The sequence below is a fragment of the Maniola hyperantus genome, chromosome Z (assembly GCF_902806685.2).
Source record: "Maniola hyperantus chromosome Z, iAphHyp1.2, whole genome shotgun sequence".
NCBI lineage: Eukaryota > Metazoa > Arthropoda > Insecta > Lepidoptera > Nymphalidae > Maniola > Maniola hyperantus.
In genome coordinates this window covers 6,608,510-6,624,776 of record NC_048564.1, presented here as the reverse complement: position 1 = coordinate 6,624,776, position 16,267 = coordinate 6,608,510, and the positions used below count along the sequence as shown (strand labels likewise).

At 40.1% G+C, this 16,267-nt stretch overlaps 2 protein-coding genes across 3 annotated transcripts in view; one reads left to right on the top strand and one right to left on the bottom strand.

The window, feature by feature from the left end:
- LOC117995703 (discoidin domain-containing receptor 2-like) overlaps nt 1–16,267 on the bottom strand; it is a 214,913-nt gene that overhangs the window by 76,468 nt on the left and 122,178 nt on the right. For both annotated transcript variants that reach the window (XM_069509042.1, XM_069509043.1), the window contains exons 3-8: nt 14,728–14,839; nt 11,990–12,221; nt 9,812–9,959; nt 9,418–9,606; nt 9,211–9,344; nt 8,694–8,901 (exon numbers count right to left, since the gene is read on the bottom strand). In XM_069509042.1, coding sequence (XP_069365143.1) covers nt 8,694–8,901; nt 9,211–9,344; nt 9,418–9,606; nt 9,812–9,959; nt 11,990–12,221; nt 14,728–14,839 — 1,023 coding nt within the window. The remainder of the gene's footprint in view (nt 1–8,693; nt 8,902–9,210; nt 9,345–9,417; nt 9,607–9,811; nt 9,960–11,989; nt 12,222–14,727; nt 14,840–16,267) is intronic.
- Nucleotides 1–16,267, top strand: part of LOC117995251 (succinate dehydrogenase [ubiquinone] iron-sulfur subunit-like) — a 58,055-nt gene that overhangs the window by 11,372 nt on the left and 30,416 nt on the right. The gene's annotated exons all lie outside the window — the stretch shown is intronic.

Genomic DNA, 16,267 nt, shown 5'->3' with positions numbered 1-16,267 from the left:
TAATTCTAAATTATCAAAAATGCCAGGGGCTAACTGAAATGTTTTCCAAAAGTCACAGCCAAAAATAACATCCGCTATTATAGAGGGTACTACAAAAAATTTTATTATGTGAGTTACGGAATTATAAGTAATCGGAATAAACATATAACCCATGCAATCAAGTTTGTCTCCATTTGCCACTGAAAATGTGGTATCAATACTGCTATGCAATTTATAACCGAATCTCAAAAAAACCTTGTGCGCCTGGTTACCCAAAATTGACGCGCAAGCACCGGAATCTAGTAAACCTGTAATCTCAAAACCGTCAACAAAAACCTTTAAATGTGGCCTAAAGTCTCGTTTATCCACTGAATACAGAACTGTGTCAGGTAAAAGGGATGTTTTGTTGTTAATGACCAAGTTCTTTACTTGTGTCTCTGCACAGTTCTTACTAATTAGTTTTTTGAATTTTTGTCCGGAGCGGGTTTACTAATCGCCTTTTTACTACAACTTGGACATGTCTTTACTGTAAAGTTCTGACGTCCACACGAAAAACATCTAATAAATTTCGGAACTGTCCTGCAAAATTTAAAGGAATGGTTACCCTTGCCGCACTTGTAACATAGTTGTTTATTTGTTTTCGAAAAATCAGTGCCTTTACTTGTATCAACCTTAGGTGCAGGTGTGACTGAAAGTGTGTTTATCTGTTTTGTCACTTGTTTGTAAGCAAACTCTGAACTTAAAGTTGCCTTACTGTTAGTAGGCTCAGAAAATAAGGCGGAACGCTGCCTCGCAGCCTCTAGTTTGCGACACTTTTCCTTCAACATTGCGACAGACTTAATGTCAACAAGAGCTAATTGTTCTGAGTAAAAAGGGCGAATATTATGTAATAAAATTTGTAACTTTTGTTCTTCGGAAAGTGGTGTTGACAACCTTGAAAACATGCAAAACATTATAGCGAAATAGATAGACACAGGTTCTTCAGAGCCTTGTGTTCTTGCTCGAATTTCACCTAGCAACCTGTAGTCATAATCTACTGCATCAAATTCCTCTAAAAATAAAGTTTTCAATTCTGACCAAGACGAAACTTGACATTTGTTGCCTCTGTACCATAACAATGCTCGGCCTGTAAAAAGATGAAATGCAGAAACAAATAATTTTCCATCTGAAACGCCATAAGATCTTTTATATTCCTCAACGCGTTCGATGAAACTGCGCGGATCACCCTGTCCGTTGAAATGTAACTTCCACTTGGCAACATTTTTATCACCAGTGCAGTCAACGGCGGTACTCTCGGAATCCAGTGATTCGTCGTGCACCTTACAATCATTTATTCAATTTTGGGAAGTTTTATTTTGTTATATTTTGTTTACTATAGTAATAATATGTGCTTGTATTATTAACAATATTTTGGAATAGGAACATAATTGATAAAATAGTTAGGATAGACTTAAGAATATTGTTTTTGTTGTGTATTTTGCTTGTGTATATTTAATAGTTTAAATAACTTCTTTTGTGTTTGTGTTTAACCAATTTGTATAAGGCTAAACATAGACAGTTACACAAGCTCGATATTTTGTTAAATGTGTTTTGACTTAACACAATGGAACAGACTTTTGCCCAGTTTCATTCACTTTTGAAGGACGAATTGTGTTATGAGGTATCCATTCGTTCCGAAACTCCAGCACCTACAGTGCTAGGTTTAAAGAAACAGTTAAAACAATTAATTCAGGAAATTCCTTCTGAATCAATTTTAGAGACGGATTTCACTTCTGAAAGTGAGTTAGGGGTTATTACTAAAAAACTTCAAGACTTAGAAGATTTATTAAAAAAGTGTTCTGACACTAAAGATAGACATGCCCTCTGTAGGTCTAAAGCTTTAGCTTCACATTTGTACTTTAGAATTTTGAGAATACAGTGTTCCGAACTCAGCTTAATAAGTAGGAAGAGTGAATTACATACAAAGTACAGTCCCTGTTCGGGCGCCATTTGTAAGGGTGGTAAATTGGGCGGAATAGAAATATACCCGGATACGGAATAATCTACCACCTTACAAAGATTAGAGGAAAAAAAAAATTTTTTACTTACTTGATCTATCTACCTAGTAAAGAATAGAAGCTAGCCGTCGACTCCCTTGTAATGTATATGAGGTGTTATAAATGAAATTTGCTAGATGTTAGGCAAAATTGTTTTTAATGTAACTTTTACCGGGGTCGCTTAATACATAGTGATGGCTAATAATGCTTAGTTATTCTAGCTTAATGCCAAGACTTAATTTAGATACATTAGAATGCCTTAGGTAGATAGTACATAAAATCTATGTTTTAAATTTAAGATGCCATTGGCATGGAATAGACAATGACACAGTAAAATTCATAAAATTGTTTCAAAATAAAAGCTCAGTAGTAAAGACAGGGTTCTTACTGTACACATACACTAAGAAGGTTCACTAAACTGTTCCAGGATACAAACATTTGCTTACTTGTAGGTGCGAAGACTGCAATGTAGCTGGACGGCATCGGCCAAGATCCAAAACTCAATTTAACTTGATTCTTCACAACCGAAATGTTTCCTTACAAAGATTTTCACCAAGTCTTATCCATAGAAATTAAGTTGCCAACGTGAATGTGCAAAAGAAATAAATACGAAAACCGAAAACTAAAAACGGAAACGCAAACGGAAACGCAAACGGAAACCCTATTGAACTCCTGGCCACCAATGGTTTTCAGGAGTCCACCCACAACCCATTATCCTCATTTATTTGGGAAGGTAAAATAACTGGAACTGAAAAGGAAATCATGAAATTAGGATTTTCTCTAACCAAACCGCCATTTTGTCGAATCCACATTACTTGATTTTTCACTCACCATAATTGATGAAACATTGAAATACGTTAGGATGACTAAATTTATAACTATTGTATTTTCCCAGGCGAAGCCATGGGCGAAAAGGAGTGAGATTTTCCTGGAACGAAAAAATTCGTCTTCACATGTTGACTCCAGAAAAATTCTAAATCTCACCAATCGGTGTTGCCAGACGCAACCCGAGTGTGGCCGCTCTCATTTAGTTTGATCATGAAGCCAATTCATTTTTGAATATTTGCGGAACCTAAGGATATATTATAAGAACCGTTTTGTTAATGACTTAACAATAAACAAATGATATTATGGTTTTATTTAATTATTTTGTTTTATTTTTACGACAATTGACAACGAAGCAAACGCCATCTATTGTGGCTCGAATGAACTCTGAACATCGACCCACGCGTAGTTCTGCACCTTGATGCTAGGTGGCACCAACATACTTTGAACAAAATTGATTTTTATTAAAAGCGAAACGCTAGTTAGTAGTTCAAAATTTACAACGTCACAACCTAATCATACCGAGAAGGAGTGCTTTGCCAAAAATAGGTCAGAGCCGCGTAATGACCGCAAAGTAAACCTGTGTACAGAACAACCACGTACCAAATACCAAAATAATGACCTGATTACCGCCGTGATTCAAGGTATCCCTGTGGATGTGCTAATTGACAGTGGTGCACTTAACGTTTCGCTTATATCATCAAACGTACTTAAGTACTTTTCATGCGCACTGAAACCTGTCAATTGCACAATCAAAGGGATAGGTAATCAGGAAATTACCGTCGATTCTTATGTAACCCTCACGGTTGAGTTCAGCGAAATTTCAATCGAGGCAGATTTTGTCGTGGTACCTGCCCAGTACATGAATAGTCCGATCATTATTGGAACGGACATCCTCAACCGTGACGGCGTCACCTACGTGAGAACTAAGGACCGACAGTACTTGACGCGAACAACTGAGAATCTAAAACATGTAGGTACCGTCGATAGTCAACAGATTCAAGTCAACTCCCCGCTCGAAGGTAGTCAGCGCGATTCGTTGATGTTCGTATTAGACGAGTTCAAAGAGTTTTTAATTTCGGGTACTGCGGCTACCACGGTTAAGACCGGGGAAATGCACATCAGTCTGATTGATGACTCGCCTGTTGCATACCGACCATACAAGCTCTCCCATCAGGAGAAACTAAAAGTACGTGAGATAGTTAGTGATCTTTTGGATAAAGGGATTATTCGGGAATCCCAGTCTCAGTATTCGAGTCCGATCATCCTTGTTAAGAAGAAGGACGGCTCAGATAGGATGTGTGTCGATTACCGAGCCCTAAATCGACTTACTGTCAGGGACCGATATCCCATGCCGCTTATCGATGACCACATTGACCGTCTGGGCAAGTTTAAGTTTTTCACCAGTCTGGATATGGCCACGGGGTTCCATCAGATCCCCATTAATAAGGAATCTATTCACAAGACGGGGTTTGTCACACCGGAAGGACACTATGAGTACGTCAAAATGCCATTTGGACTGACCAACTCTCCCATAGTGTATCAGCGCATCATTAATAATACGCTGCGAAGTTTCATCGATGCTGGATCAGTCCTAGTTTACGTGGATGACGTACTCCTAGTAAGCTGGACGGTAGAGGAGGGAATAAATTTGCTCAGTCAGGTTCTCAAAACACTGACTGACGCTGGTTTTTCGATTAACCTTCGAAAATGCTCCTTTCTTGCGACCGAGGTCGAATACTTGGGGAGGGTTATTAGTCAAGGTCAGGTGAGGCCGAGCCCTCACAAGATCGAAGCGTTGGTAAAATCCTCACCCCCTAAAAACGTCAAACAAGTTAGGCAATTCTTAGGTCTAGCCGGGTACTTCCGACGCTACATTGAGGGCTACGCTGTCCAGACAGCCTGCATCGCACGGTTGACCAAAAAGGACGTCCCTTTTCACTGGGGAGCTGAGCAGGAAAAGGTGCGCCAATTCATTATTCGGCAGCTCACCACTGAGCCTGTGTTGGTAATTTTTGATCCTGAGCTGCCAACGGAGGTGCACACCGACGCTAGCAGCATCGGTTATGGTGCAGTGCTGATGCAGACCCAAAACGACGGTAAGAAGCGTGTGGTCGCCTATTTCAGCAAAACTACCCACGGGGCGGAGAGCAGGTATCACTCCTACGAGCTGGAAACGTTGGCGGTCGTTAAAGCCTTACAACACTTCCGCCACTATTTGGTCGGTCTTCAATTCAAGGTCGTGACCGACTGCAACGCTCTCAAAGCCACCGAGCGTAAGAAGGACTTGCTACCACGCGTCGCCCGTTGGTGGATCTACCTCCAAGACTTCACCTTTGACATTGAGTACCGAAAGGGTACGATGATGTGCCACGCCGACTACCTTAGCCGCAACCCTATAGTTGAGGTCAACAATATCACTAGGCCGCGCAACTGGGCTCAGATGGCGCAGGCCGCAGATCAAGAGACGCAGCAACTCGTCGAGCAGCTGCAGGCGGGACAGTTGGATTCTCGTCGGTATGTACACCAAAACGACACGCTCTACTACCGCTACTCACCAGTGGGAGCAGAGGCGCGGTTGTTGTGCTACATACCTAAAGGTCACCGTCTTAGTCTGCTTCGAGTCTTTCACGATGAGCATGAACACATCGGTGCCGATAAGACCTTAGACCTGATCCTGAAGCACTTTTGGTTTCCTGGCCTGCGTCTGTTCGTGGCCAAGTATGTTGCTCATTGCTTGGTTTGTATAGCGAACAAGCGGATCCCTAGAGCTCCTCACCAGCACATAAAATCGTGGCAGAAGCCTGACTCACCTTTCGAGACGCTGCATATGGACACGCTGGGACCACTGCCAGTATCTCATAAATACAAGTTTGTGCTGCTCATAGTAGACGCGTTCACGAAGTACAGCCTCCTCTATCCTATGGTCCGTCAAGATACTGCAGAGCTGAAACGCGCCGTGTCGAACGCCATATCTCTTTTTAGCGTGCCAAGATTGCTGGTGACCGATCGTGGTCGCATGTTCGAGGCGAGAGACTTTGTGAAGTGGACATCTGAAATGGGCTGCGAGATCCATTACATCACACCTGAAATGCACCACTCTAATGGTCAAGTTGAGAGGTATGTGAGGACCCTGCTTAACATGATCCGTATTGAGGTCAATCATAAAGGTGCGTCGTGGTCAGATACCCTGTGGAGACTGCAGTTAGTCTTGAACATGACTAAGCAAAAAACGACACAGGTGTCCCCTCTAAACCTTCTCGTGGGCATCGATGGTGCAACCCCCCTCATCAGGAGTCTGGTACGCGACGTGGCTGCCGAAACGGCACGGCCTGATCGAGCGGCATGCCGAGAAATGCACCGTACCAGGGCTAGTGAGCTGCTGAGGCGAAATCAGGCCCAGCAGGATGCCAACGCTAACAAGAAACGTCGCCCTCCTCGTGTGTTTCAGGCTGGAGACATGGCGTTCGTGATCAAATACTCCCAATCCACGGGGAAACTTGATCCTGGTATGCGGGGGCCATATAAGGTCCTGAAGGCCCTGCCAAACGGCCGCTACGAGCTGAGGCTGCTGAGTGGATCATATGGCAAGACCACTCAGGCGGCGGCGGAGTACATGGTGCCCTGGCGAGGAGAGTGGTGCCCGGATGCGTGCGCTGCTTTCTTCGAATGTAAGTTCAGCTTGTTGACTACTTTGTGGTAGTGAAGATTAAAGTCGTGATTTTGTTATTCATAGCCCCAAAACTCTCACCCCCCTAACTAAAAAGGCCTTGCTTACCCCTTACCTACTTATCTACTTACGGACTGACTCACAACATCTATTTTTGTGCTATGACTAAACAAATCACGGTAATGCTTTACCCCTCAAGGGAAGTTCAACGTTGGCTGGTTGAGATGCACTTTCATAGACTGTTGCCCGAGCCCGGTGGTCTTATGATGGTTATCTCAAGTTCCTGCTCCATAGACCGTTGCCCGAGTCTGGTGGTCTGAAGGTGGTTATCTCAAGTTCCTGCTCCTTAGACCGTTGCCCGAGTCTGGTGGTCTGAGGATGGTCAACTCAAGTTCCTGCTCCATAGACCGTTGCCCGAGCCCGGTGGTCTGAGGATGGTTATCTCAAGTTCCTGCTTCATAGACCGTTGCCCGAGTCTGGTGGTCTGATGATGGGTGCGCGCGCTAGGTTTGAGACGTCTCATAGGTAGTTAGGTGTCACCTCTTCTAGGTGATAGGGATACCCCATAAAATTGAATGGTTTATCTACATGTCTAGCTAATACTAACTCGTATTTTGAACTTCTTACCCATTAGGTTACCGTTTATAGCTATTGGGTTGTGCTATATCGAAGCATTTTTCAGGTGATGACAACGAAGCAGATGACCCAGGTGCTGGTCTCCCTTCCGCACCTGAGTCTGCCCCGGCACCACCAGAGGCAGAGGCAGAGGCACCGCTCTATCCCGCGAGCTCTTCACCGGCCTCCCCTCGCGCACCGCACGCCGACAGCGTTGCGGCACCAGCTGAGATTCCTGGCAGAGAAGATATCGCGACCCTTCTGGCTATGGTGGCGGACGAGGACGCCGCATAGTCAGGAGAAGCCGTCTTAGATCACGCGATCCGCCTTAACGAGCTTGGCTATAAAACCCGAGCGCACCCAAGCACTAGGCTCATTTCGCTGCTGATCTTCGTGCTATATCGACGTGGTCTGGTTCGAATTATTTTTTTCCTTTATTTCTGACTTTTACTTTTGTGTTTTTTTGTTTTGTGTGTTAAAATTTTGTTCCAATGATTAAAAGTTTGATAGTTGTAAAATTATTTGATTGTGTGTAAATAAATTGTGATTTTTAAATTGAATTTCACTTCTGGACCTAAATATATAGTAAAGAATATAAATATTGTTTGAAATGCTCAATTTGTTAAAAATAATCGCTCGCGTATTTTGCACTTTTTAATTATTAATTTATGCAATTAAAAATGAACTAAATAAAATAATAATGGATGCGATTTATTGTCAGGACATTAAACATTCGGGGAGGAAAAAAATCCAACTACACGCATATTCCTTATTATAAATTAGTGGAGTATCAAGTGACTCTTGGCAGCTAGTCAAAACAAAACTGGCAGCAAGCCATGCCCCCTCACCTCAGTCGCCTTAGTTTAGGCTTAGCCCTAGTTTTGTTAGTTTGACACACTAACTAACGAATTTCACTGGCTTTAGCAGCCTAACCACGTATGTGGGCTGGTGCCAATTTATAACAATTAACACACCCTTAATCAGTTTCTCTTTGTAACAGTCTTAATGTAACAGGAAACTAGCAAGAAACTTATTTCATTACACATTGTAAATGCAAGTGTCTACATGACATTATTATACTACTACTAGCTGACCCGGCGCGCCGCGCCGGGGCAGCTAGCGGCGAACCGTTCCGCCTAACAGCCGATTCTTTTTCAGATTTTTTTTTAAATTTTTCTCTCCGTAATTCATCCTCGTACTTCAAGGAATATTATAAAAAGAATTAGCGAAATCGGTTCAGCTGTTCTGCTTGCTTGATTTGATTTTGCGTGCTGCAACTTGTTTTTGTTTTCGAATTGACGCCCAGAAGCTTCATAGAATACAGTTTTTGTTTGTAATAGTCGTTCCGTCCCATACATTAACTCAACGTAATTACGCTTGCCAATCGTCTAGTTATTAACACTGCTATGGTATATTACGATGATTGGCGTTTCTGCATCAGGAAATGGCGATCACTTTATTAATTAAAAACTGGTGGATCGTAAAATCAATCTTTGGATTCGCACCCAATTAAACAAAGGATCACGCTTGTTTTCAGGTAACAAGTTCATAAAAATATACAAACTTACCAGATTTGAAAGTGATTTCACTAATTAGAATCCATTCGTGTTGAAATTTTAATTTCATCATAATGTGCTTTGCTGTGCGGTTCTCGAGGTCAATGTGGATGGTCCGCGCATTTTCTGAAACTTTATCTTGTTTGGGCTCGTGAGAAAGAAAGTCTTCTTGCCAGCGTTCCCCTTCTAGAGAGAAGTATATCTCCGCTTCTTTGAAGAGCTGTAGATTTTTAAATAGTTACCAATATGTTGAAGGAAAAAAGAGGAGAGGACAACCAAAGAAAAGGTGGAAGGTGTCAAAGGGGTGGTTGATACGCTCACGGATATCAGAAGGGAGTGGAAGAAGACATGTTGTGCAAACTCCATGTATCGTGGGATAAGGTAAGGAAGAAAACAAGAAGATGACAGCATAAAACTGCATTGCAAAAATGCACAACGAAAAATAGACAAAATATAAATTACATTTTTTATCAATATATTTCAATTCGCAGCAATATAATTTGAATGATAATGAGTGGTTAAATTTTACCTGCACATCTTTCGTAAACATGTTGTTCGTGTGTATATCCATGTGGTGAAATAATCTACCATCACTGAAATTGAATGTGATTTCAACTTCATCCTCTAATAACATCGTTTTGTTCCAGCCTACCCAATTTGTTCCTGAAAATACAGAATATGTTGTAATAACCTTAAATAATATTCATACGCAAATCTCGGCCATCATTTTACCAACCTCGGGTATCTAAGGGATCAGGCAACTCGAAGTCATTAGGTCCAATAAACGAATCCGCCATTTGGCCGAGACCGTTAATCATTTTTCCGTTACGTATGATGCCATCATATGAGAGGTCTTCGAATCGTGCACCGCCTGTCATCGCCTGCATATCGCCGCCTTGTGGTGCGGAGTACGCAATAAGAGCCTCTGTACAAATACATTTGAAATGAATACACCGCTGAACCAGCGGGATCAATCGCCAAGCTTAGGTAGAGCATGATACACGATATTATAACTTATAATAAAGGAAAAAGCATGTGAAGTTTGCCATTCGCAGATGCACTGTCGCACAGCACTATGTCCCGGGACGTCACGTCGCCAGCAATTTTAATCTTACGCTTGTTGTACCTACGTTTCCAGCGGCAGCCGTAGATTTCCACTCTCATGCACGCTGTCCTGGGATGGGCAGCATATGGATAGAACCGGACTTTGGATGCGATGAACGGGGCTTCCAAAGTGGCCTTATGTGGTGTATAAGTATTGACATTCCCTCGTATTAGCTGCAAAGAGAATTTTAATTCAACACAAAATAAACCTACCTCCTACCTACCTACCTACGATAAGTACCTACTCGTATGTGATGCCAAAAATCCATACTATTAACCTGTCTGTCTTCTATTTTCGTGACCAATTTTTTGATAAACTTTTGACCAATTTTTAAAAGTACAATGTAGAAGGCAGTGCATCCCAAAGACGGACATAGGCAACATTTCATCCCGGACAATCAAAGCGTTCCGAACGGATTATAAAACCTCATGGACACCATCTAGTTCTACATAATATTATGTTTTTCATTCTAATATTTAAAAAATATTATAAAAATAACCGACTTCCAAAACCACTACAAAGAAAAAATAACTTTTGTTTCTAGTTTCTACACATGTAGGTATGTATGTAAGAAGTCAGGCGAGCATAAAAGAATATATCGAAGCGTAGATCGCGAGCTACACGCTTTGATTTTTAGCGTACGTAACATACCTACACGTGTAGAAACTAGAAACAAAAGTTATTTTTTACTTTGTAGTGGTTTTGGAAGTCGGTTTTTTTATAATATTTTATTTTATTTTAAGCTTTTTAGTGTATGTAGTCATTGCTTGATACCTAAAATATCAATTCATCATCAGAAATTCCCGAATCCCCACGGCTTAGGAGTTCAGTACCTTGCATCATCTGAATTGAGGAGTTGGGATCCGAAGTTTAATAGTGTAGTCTATGCTTGGCACCAAAAATAAATTTGCATCATCCTCAGTTCCTGAATCACTATAGTTTAGGAGTGCTGTACCCTACATCATCAGGGTTGAGGAGTTGGGACTTGGAGTTCAAGCATAAAGTCGTTGCTTGGTACGTACAACATTAATTCACTATGAACACTTCCTGAATCTTGATAACTTAGGCGGGCAGTAACCCTGCAGCATCAGGATTGAAGACTTGGATCCAGAAATTAAAATGGGACCACCATACTCTATTGATAAAATAAAAAATTTTGCAAATCGGTCCAGAAACCTGAAAAAAATTCGATGTACATACATGAAAAAAAGGCGAAAAAAAAACGGGCCGAATTGAGAACCACCTCCTTTTTGGAAGTCGGTTAAAAATGACCTATATAGATAACTAAAATTATGCTCGTGATTTTGTCGTGAGGAGTTATGTCTAGAAATCCTGTACGGACTCTTTGGTTTTCTGGGATGAAAGTAGCCTATATCACTCTCCAGGACTTTATCTATACACATTCACGCAAACAATCACGTAAATTCGCTGTTCCAATGTGGCGTGATTAAAGGACAAACCAACAAACAAATACACTTTCAAGTTTGTAGTTTCAGTACTCAGTAGCAATTACTTTAAAAATATATGATGCTGACAACAAGTTATTACGAAGTTATAGCACTCCATTTCTGTTCAAATCATACTACAAGTAGTCTTCGAGTTTAATCAATGGGTCTGTTAATTATATTACCTATATGCACACTAAACTAGATTTTGGCCAATTCTATTAATGAATATATCGATACTAATTTAATTAGACCAAGTTGTTTACGAAACGCTAAGAGAAAGTTGAATGTAGAATATTTATCATATTAGAAACGCTTGCATTGGCCAATTTTGTACACAGGAACATAGTATAAAACAAAAGTACACAATCATGAGCAAAATCAGCAAACGCTGTTTAGAAAAGTATACGTTTAAGTAACTTGGGCCTATTTTTTTTTAAATTTCAATAAAGACAGGTAATAGTTTTGATAACATTGATACAAAATATATTATCTAAATATATAAAAGAAAAAGGTGACTGACTGTGACTGACAAAGCAAAACATAATGCCTGTCTGTTTGTTGGACATTTCTTATCATAAGAAGAAAACGATAGAGAACTTGATATAAAGATATACGGATATAATAGCTGTCAATAAGTATTAAATAGAAAAGTTATTTCTTGAGTCTGTGTGTCGGGGTAAAGTTTTGCTTTCAGGGAAAAAGTTTTGTTTATGAAAAGAATGACATATTAATATTGATAACAAAGGAAAACTTACTCGACTGCCGTTAAAGTCCTTGTATTTTACCCAGCGGTTGAGTGCGACGCGCCAATATTCTACAGAGTAGCTCTCTACGAACTCCACGCCGATTGTGTTGGCGAATCTGCCTTGGGATTCAGTAGCGGTGATAAGGTATTCGTCGTGTAAATCTATTTCTAAATATTGTCGGCTCCGAGGTGAGATCAGTCCGTTGGGGCACCAGGCTCCACCTCGTATTTCTGTCCTTATCCTGTTAAACATAAGTATATAAGATGTTACTTAAAACCACTCCTTTATAAAAGACCGATACCTTAGGATTCAATTTCTCTGTTACGTAATGTACCTACTTGCAACGTGTAAAATTTAACTCCTCACGCGCCATTTTAACTTTATGTGTCAAATTTCCTATCCAAAGTACGATTTTAGTCCTTATTTTAAAGTTAAACCTTACTTTTGCCATGTCAGTTGATGGGTCAATTGTCATGGCAAAAGTACGGTTTTGACATAACAATTGACCCATAGAGTTAAAATGGCGCGTGAGGAGTCATTTTGTACGGACTATACTGTGTTATTAACAATTTGGAGAATATTTAAACCCCAGTACGTTTGAATTTACTTTTGGATTTTGCAAATACCCAGAACGAAATACAATAACCAGACACGCAGTCGGTAGATAGCATAAGTAAATAAAATTAGCACTATAATCTCAGTACACAGTCTGCAGAGTTTCTTACTTCGTTTGTCAACAGAGAGGGTTTAGAGACTGGCAACTGCGGCCGTTAAATTTGCATTTATATACTACAATATCATCAAAGGTACAACAGGAACAAAGAGAGCCGAATGTTGAATTAAAACAGCGTCGCTGAATGTCTTCTGACCCCATGTAAAGTGACTCGGGTGATAAGACTTTGGCACATTCAGCCCACTTATATCTTGTTATCTTTGAAGGTTCAAGACCCGAAAGGCTTATGTAGGATCACAGTCGCTCCGAATTCATATGAAAATTTAATTTTCTGTTACTGAATCTGTCTAACGAGCGCCGAGTTTTCGCTCTATTGTCTCGTGTCGAGCTTATGCGGGCTTACGGCCCGAATGTGAAACCCTCTGTTAATTGTTTGAGCTAAGTATGAGCGTTTTGTGGTCGCCGGATTCACAATTATTGTTACAACTCCGCCGTATCATGGCGCTTTGTTGTAGTCTGACAATAGCCGTTTAAATTCCCAATATCGATTTCGTGGCATTTTGCTGTGATCCTGCACAATATAACGTTCAATTTGGATCAAATAAAGTAGTTAAGTAAATGTTTTAAGGAATTCATTGAACTCAGTTTCCAGGTATTAAATATGTGTGACTATGACCAGCAAACTTGTTTTCAAATTGGATTAAAATGAGTAAGTATTTTTTGAATATCGTAATATTTTATCGAAGGTAAATTGTAAAACACCACACAATCCTACAATAGGATATTTAACATGTTTTTTTTAAACTCTGGCACAACATGTGATGGAACGTAAAATATACATTTTCTATAGAGTCCTTAGATATCAGTGATTAACACAGAAGAACAGCCGAAAGGTTATGGTTTTAATAATAACTGCCATACTCCTTCCAGGTTAGCTCGCTTCCATCTTAGACTGCACAATCACTTATCACAAGGTGAGGTTACAGTCAAGGGGTAACGTGTATCAGAATTTAACAAAAATCAGTTTTTAAAAATCTTTCAAATATAGGTACCCTATTAACCATAATGGTAAAAGGTTGCAGAAAATACATATATTTAATAACGCAGATCAACCGAGAACGGACGGGAATTGCTAGTGCCACCGATCACCTCGTAAAGAAAAGAAAGGAGTATACAAATTGACATTGAAATTCCAGCACCTTGGGATCAAAAGGTGCTGGAATGGCGACCTCGCACCAGAAGACGCAGTGTTGGAAGACCTCCCACTAGGTGGACGGACGACATCAGACGAGTCGCAGGGAGCCGCTAGTTTCAGGCGGCGCAAGACCGTGGCGTGTGGAAGTCCCTACAAGAGACCTATGTCTAGCAGTAAACGTCTATCGGTTGATGATGATGATGATGATGATGATGATGATACAAATTGACTGCCAAACTTCTATAGTCAGACAGGCTTTCAAAGAAGAAGAAATTTTAGACACTCGAACAACTTGAACGTTGTTTATTCGTCAGTGGCGAACGAGGCCTCGACAGCGTCCATGTCTCTGGGGAGATTACAAGATATGATGACGCCCACATTAAACCCGGGCATCTAATTGAAACAAGTTAACAAGTCTACGGAGAGTCGTTTAGTCGCAGAAATGATCTACATATTTCATTGAAAGAGTTTCAAAATAGACTTATAAACAAGTACCTAACTATTTAGGTGAATCTCTATATAGTTTTGTTCCAGAATCATTATAAGCATGGAATACGGTTGATTGCTGGACAACCTCTGGTAACCTCTTCTCTTTAATTTTTTTTTCATTTTTCGTGATGTCAAGATATGATAGAGAAAAAAATACTGGGTTCATAAATATAAATAAACTTACACTTTACTTACTACATTACATTACATTTACTTACTATTAAAATATACCAAGCGATAGAAACCGAATTTTACTATACCTAATATTTCAGCGTTTTTTAACCCGACTACGATCGTATCGGGTTTTGGTCTTCAACTTTTGTATCTTAGACATACCTACCTAAATCATAGAACTAATCATTTTTTTCTTTTTGAAATGGTCCAGTTTACCTTGAACTGAGCGGGGACACGCTCTGGTCATAGCTGGAACTGGCTGCAAGGGACTCGTTGGATATCATGCCGCTTTCCATTCCCAGTGGGACTTCACAGCTGCCCAGCTCCGCTGTAAATAAACATCAATATGTAACATCGCGTCCAGAAACATAGATCGGTCGCAATTTTTGAATAACAATAAACGAACATTTTTTAAAGTTATGTTATATACAGGGTCCCTGCTAATCCTTTTCATGGATAGCAGGGAAGGTCAAATGCTAAAGTCAGTTGAATAGTTTTATCCATAATAATATTATAAATGCGAAAGTGTGTCTGTCTTTCTGCTAGCCTTCCATGGTCCATCCGTTCAACCAATTTTGACGAAATTTGGTACAGATTTAGCTTGCATCCCGGGGAAGGACATAGGTTACTTTTTATCCCGGAAAAACAAAGAGTTCCAACGGGATTTTTAAAAATCCTCGCGGGCGAATTCGCGGGCATCATCTAGTTAAAAATATTTGCTTATCCTTGAACTTATAACCAACGTTTTTATACTCATAGAAGTATGTGCTTACTCTAAAAGCCAATTATTATATTAGTTACCAGTCTAGGACATTATTGAATCGTTTAAGCAGAACTACTAACAATAAACCAGTTTACAATAGTCTATTACGGGCTTTAGGTGTTAATGATCTGACTATTTGCTATGATAAATGAAGCTTGCAGCCCAGTATGGTGAGCAAATCACATACTACAGTATCTCTAAAGTAGATGTGTGCATATTGGTTAACAAATTATCATAGTAGTTACCTATTAGTATCAATATTAATGACGCTGAACTGAGTTTGTGTGATTACGGAATACTATCTAAAAGGAAAAGGTGACTGACTGTCTGACTGATCTATCAACACACAGCTTAAACTGTTTTACGGATCGGGCTGAAATTTGGCATGCAGATAGCTATTATGATGTAGGCATCCGCTAAGAAAGGTTTTTTGAAAATTTAACCCCCAAGGGGGTGAAATATGGATTCGAAATTAATGTGGTCCACGCAGACGAATTCGCGAGCTAGTCCATACTTCCATACTAATATTGTAAATGCGAAAGTGTGTCTGTCTGCTAGCCTTTCATGGCCCAACCGTTCAACCGATTTTGATGAAATTTGGTACAAAGATAGCTTGCATCCCGGGAAAGGACATTTTATCCCCGAAAATCAAAGAGTTCCCACGGGATTTTCAAAAACCTAAATCTACGCGAAAGAAGTCACGGGCATCATCTAGTATGATATAAATATATTATTATGGTTAAGCCTAATTTGTTATAAATATAGCCTAATTTGTTCATACGAATTCCTACGTACATATTTTAATTTCGTAATATAATTAATGTTTATATTTTATTCTTACTGCGTAGGTACTTGCTAATTTATCTTATTAGTTAATTACAATTAGGGTGGTAATTCTGCACCGCTGCTCTCCGTAATTTCGTTTTCTTTGACTGATGAGTATACGGCTTGGTTCTCTGTTGTTAATGGCAGGTTATGAAAACTGTAAAGATC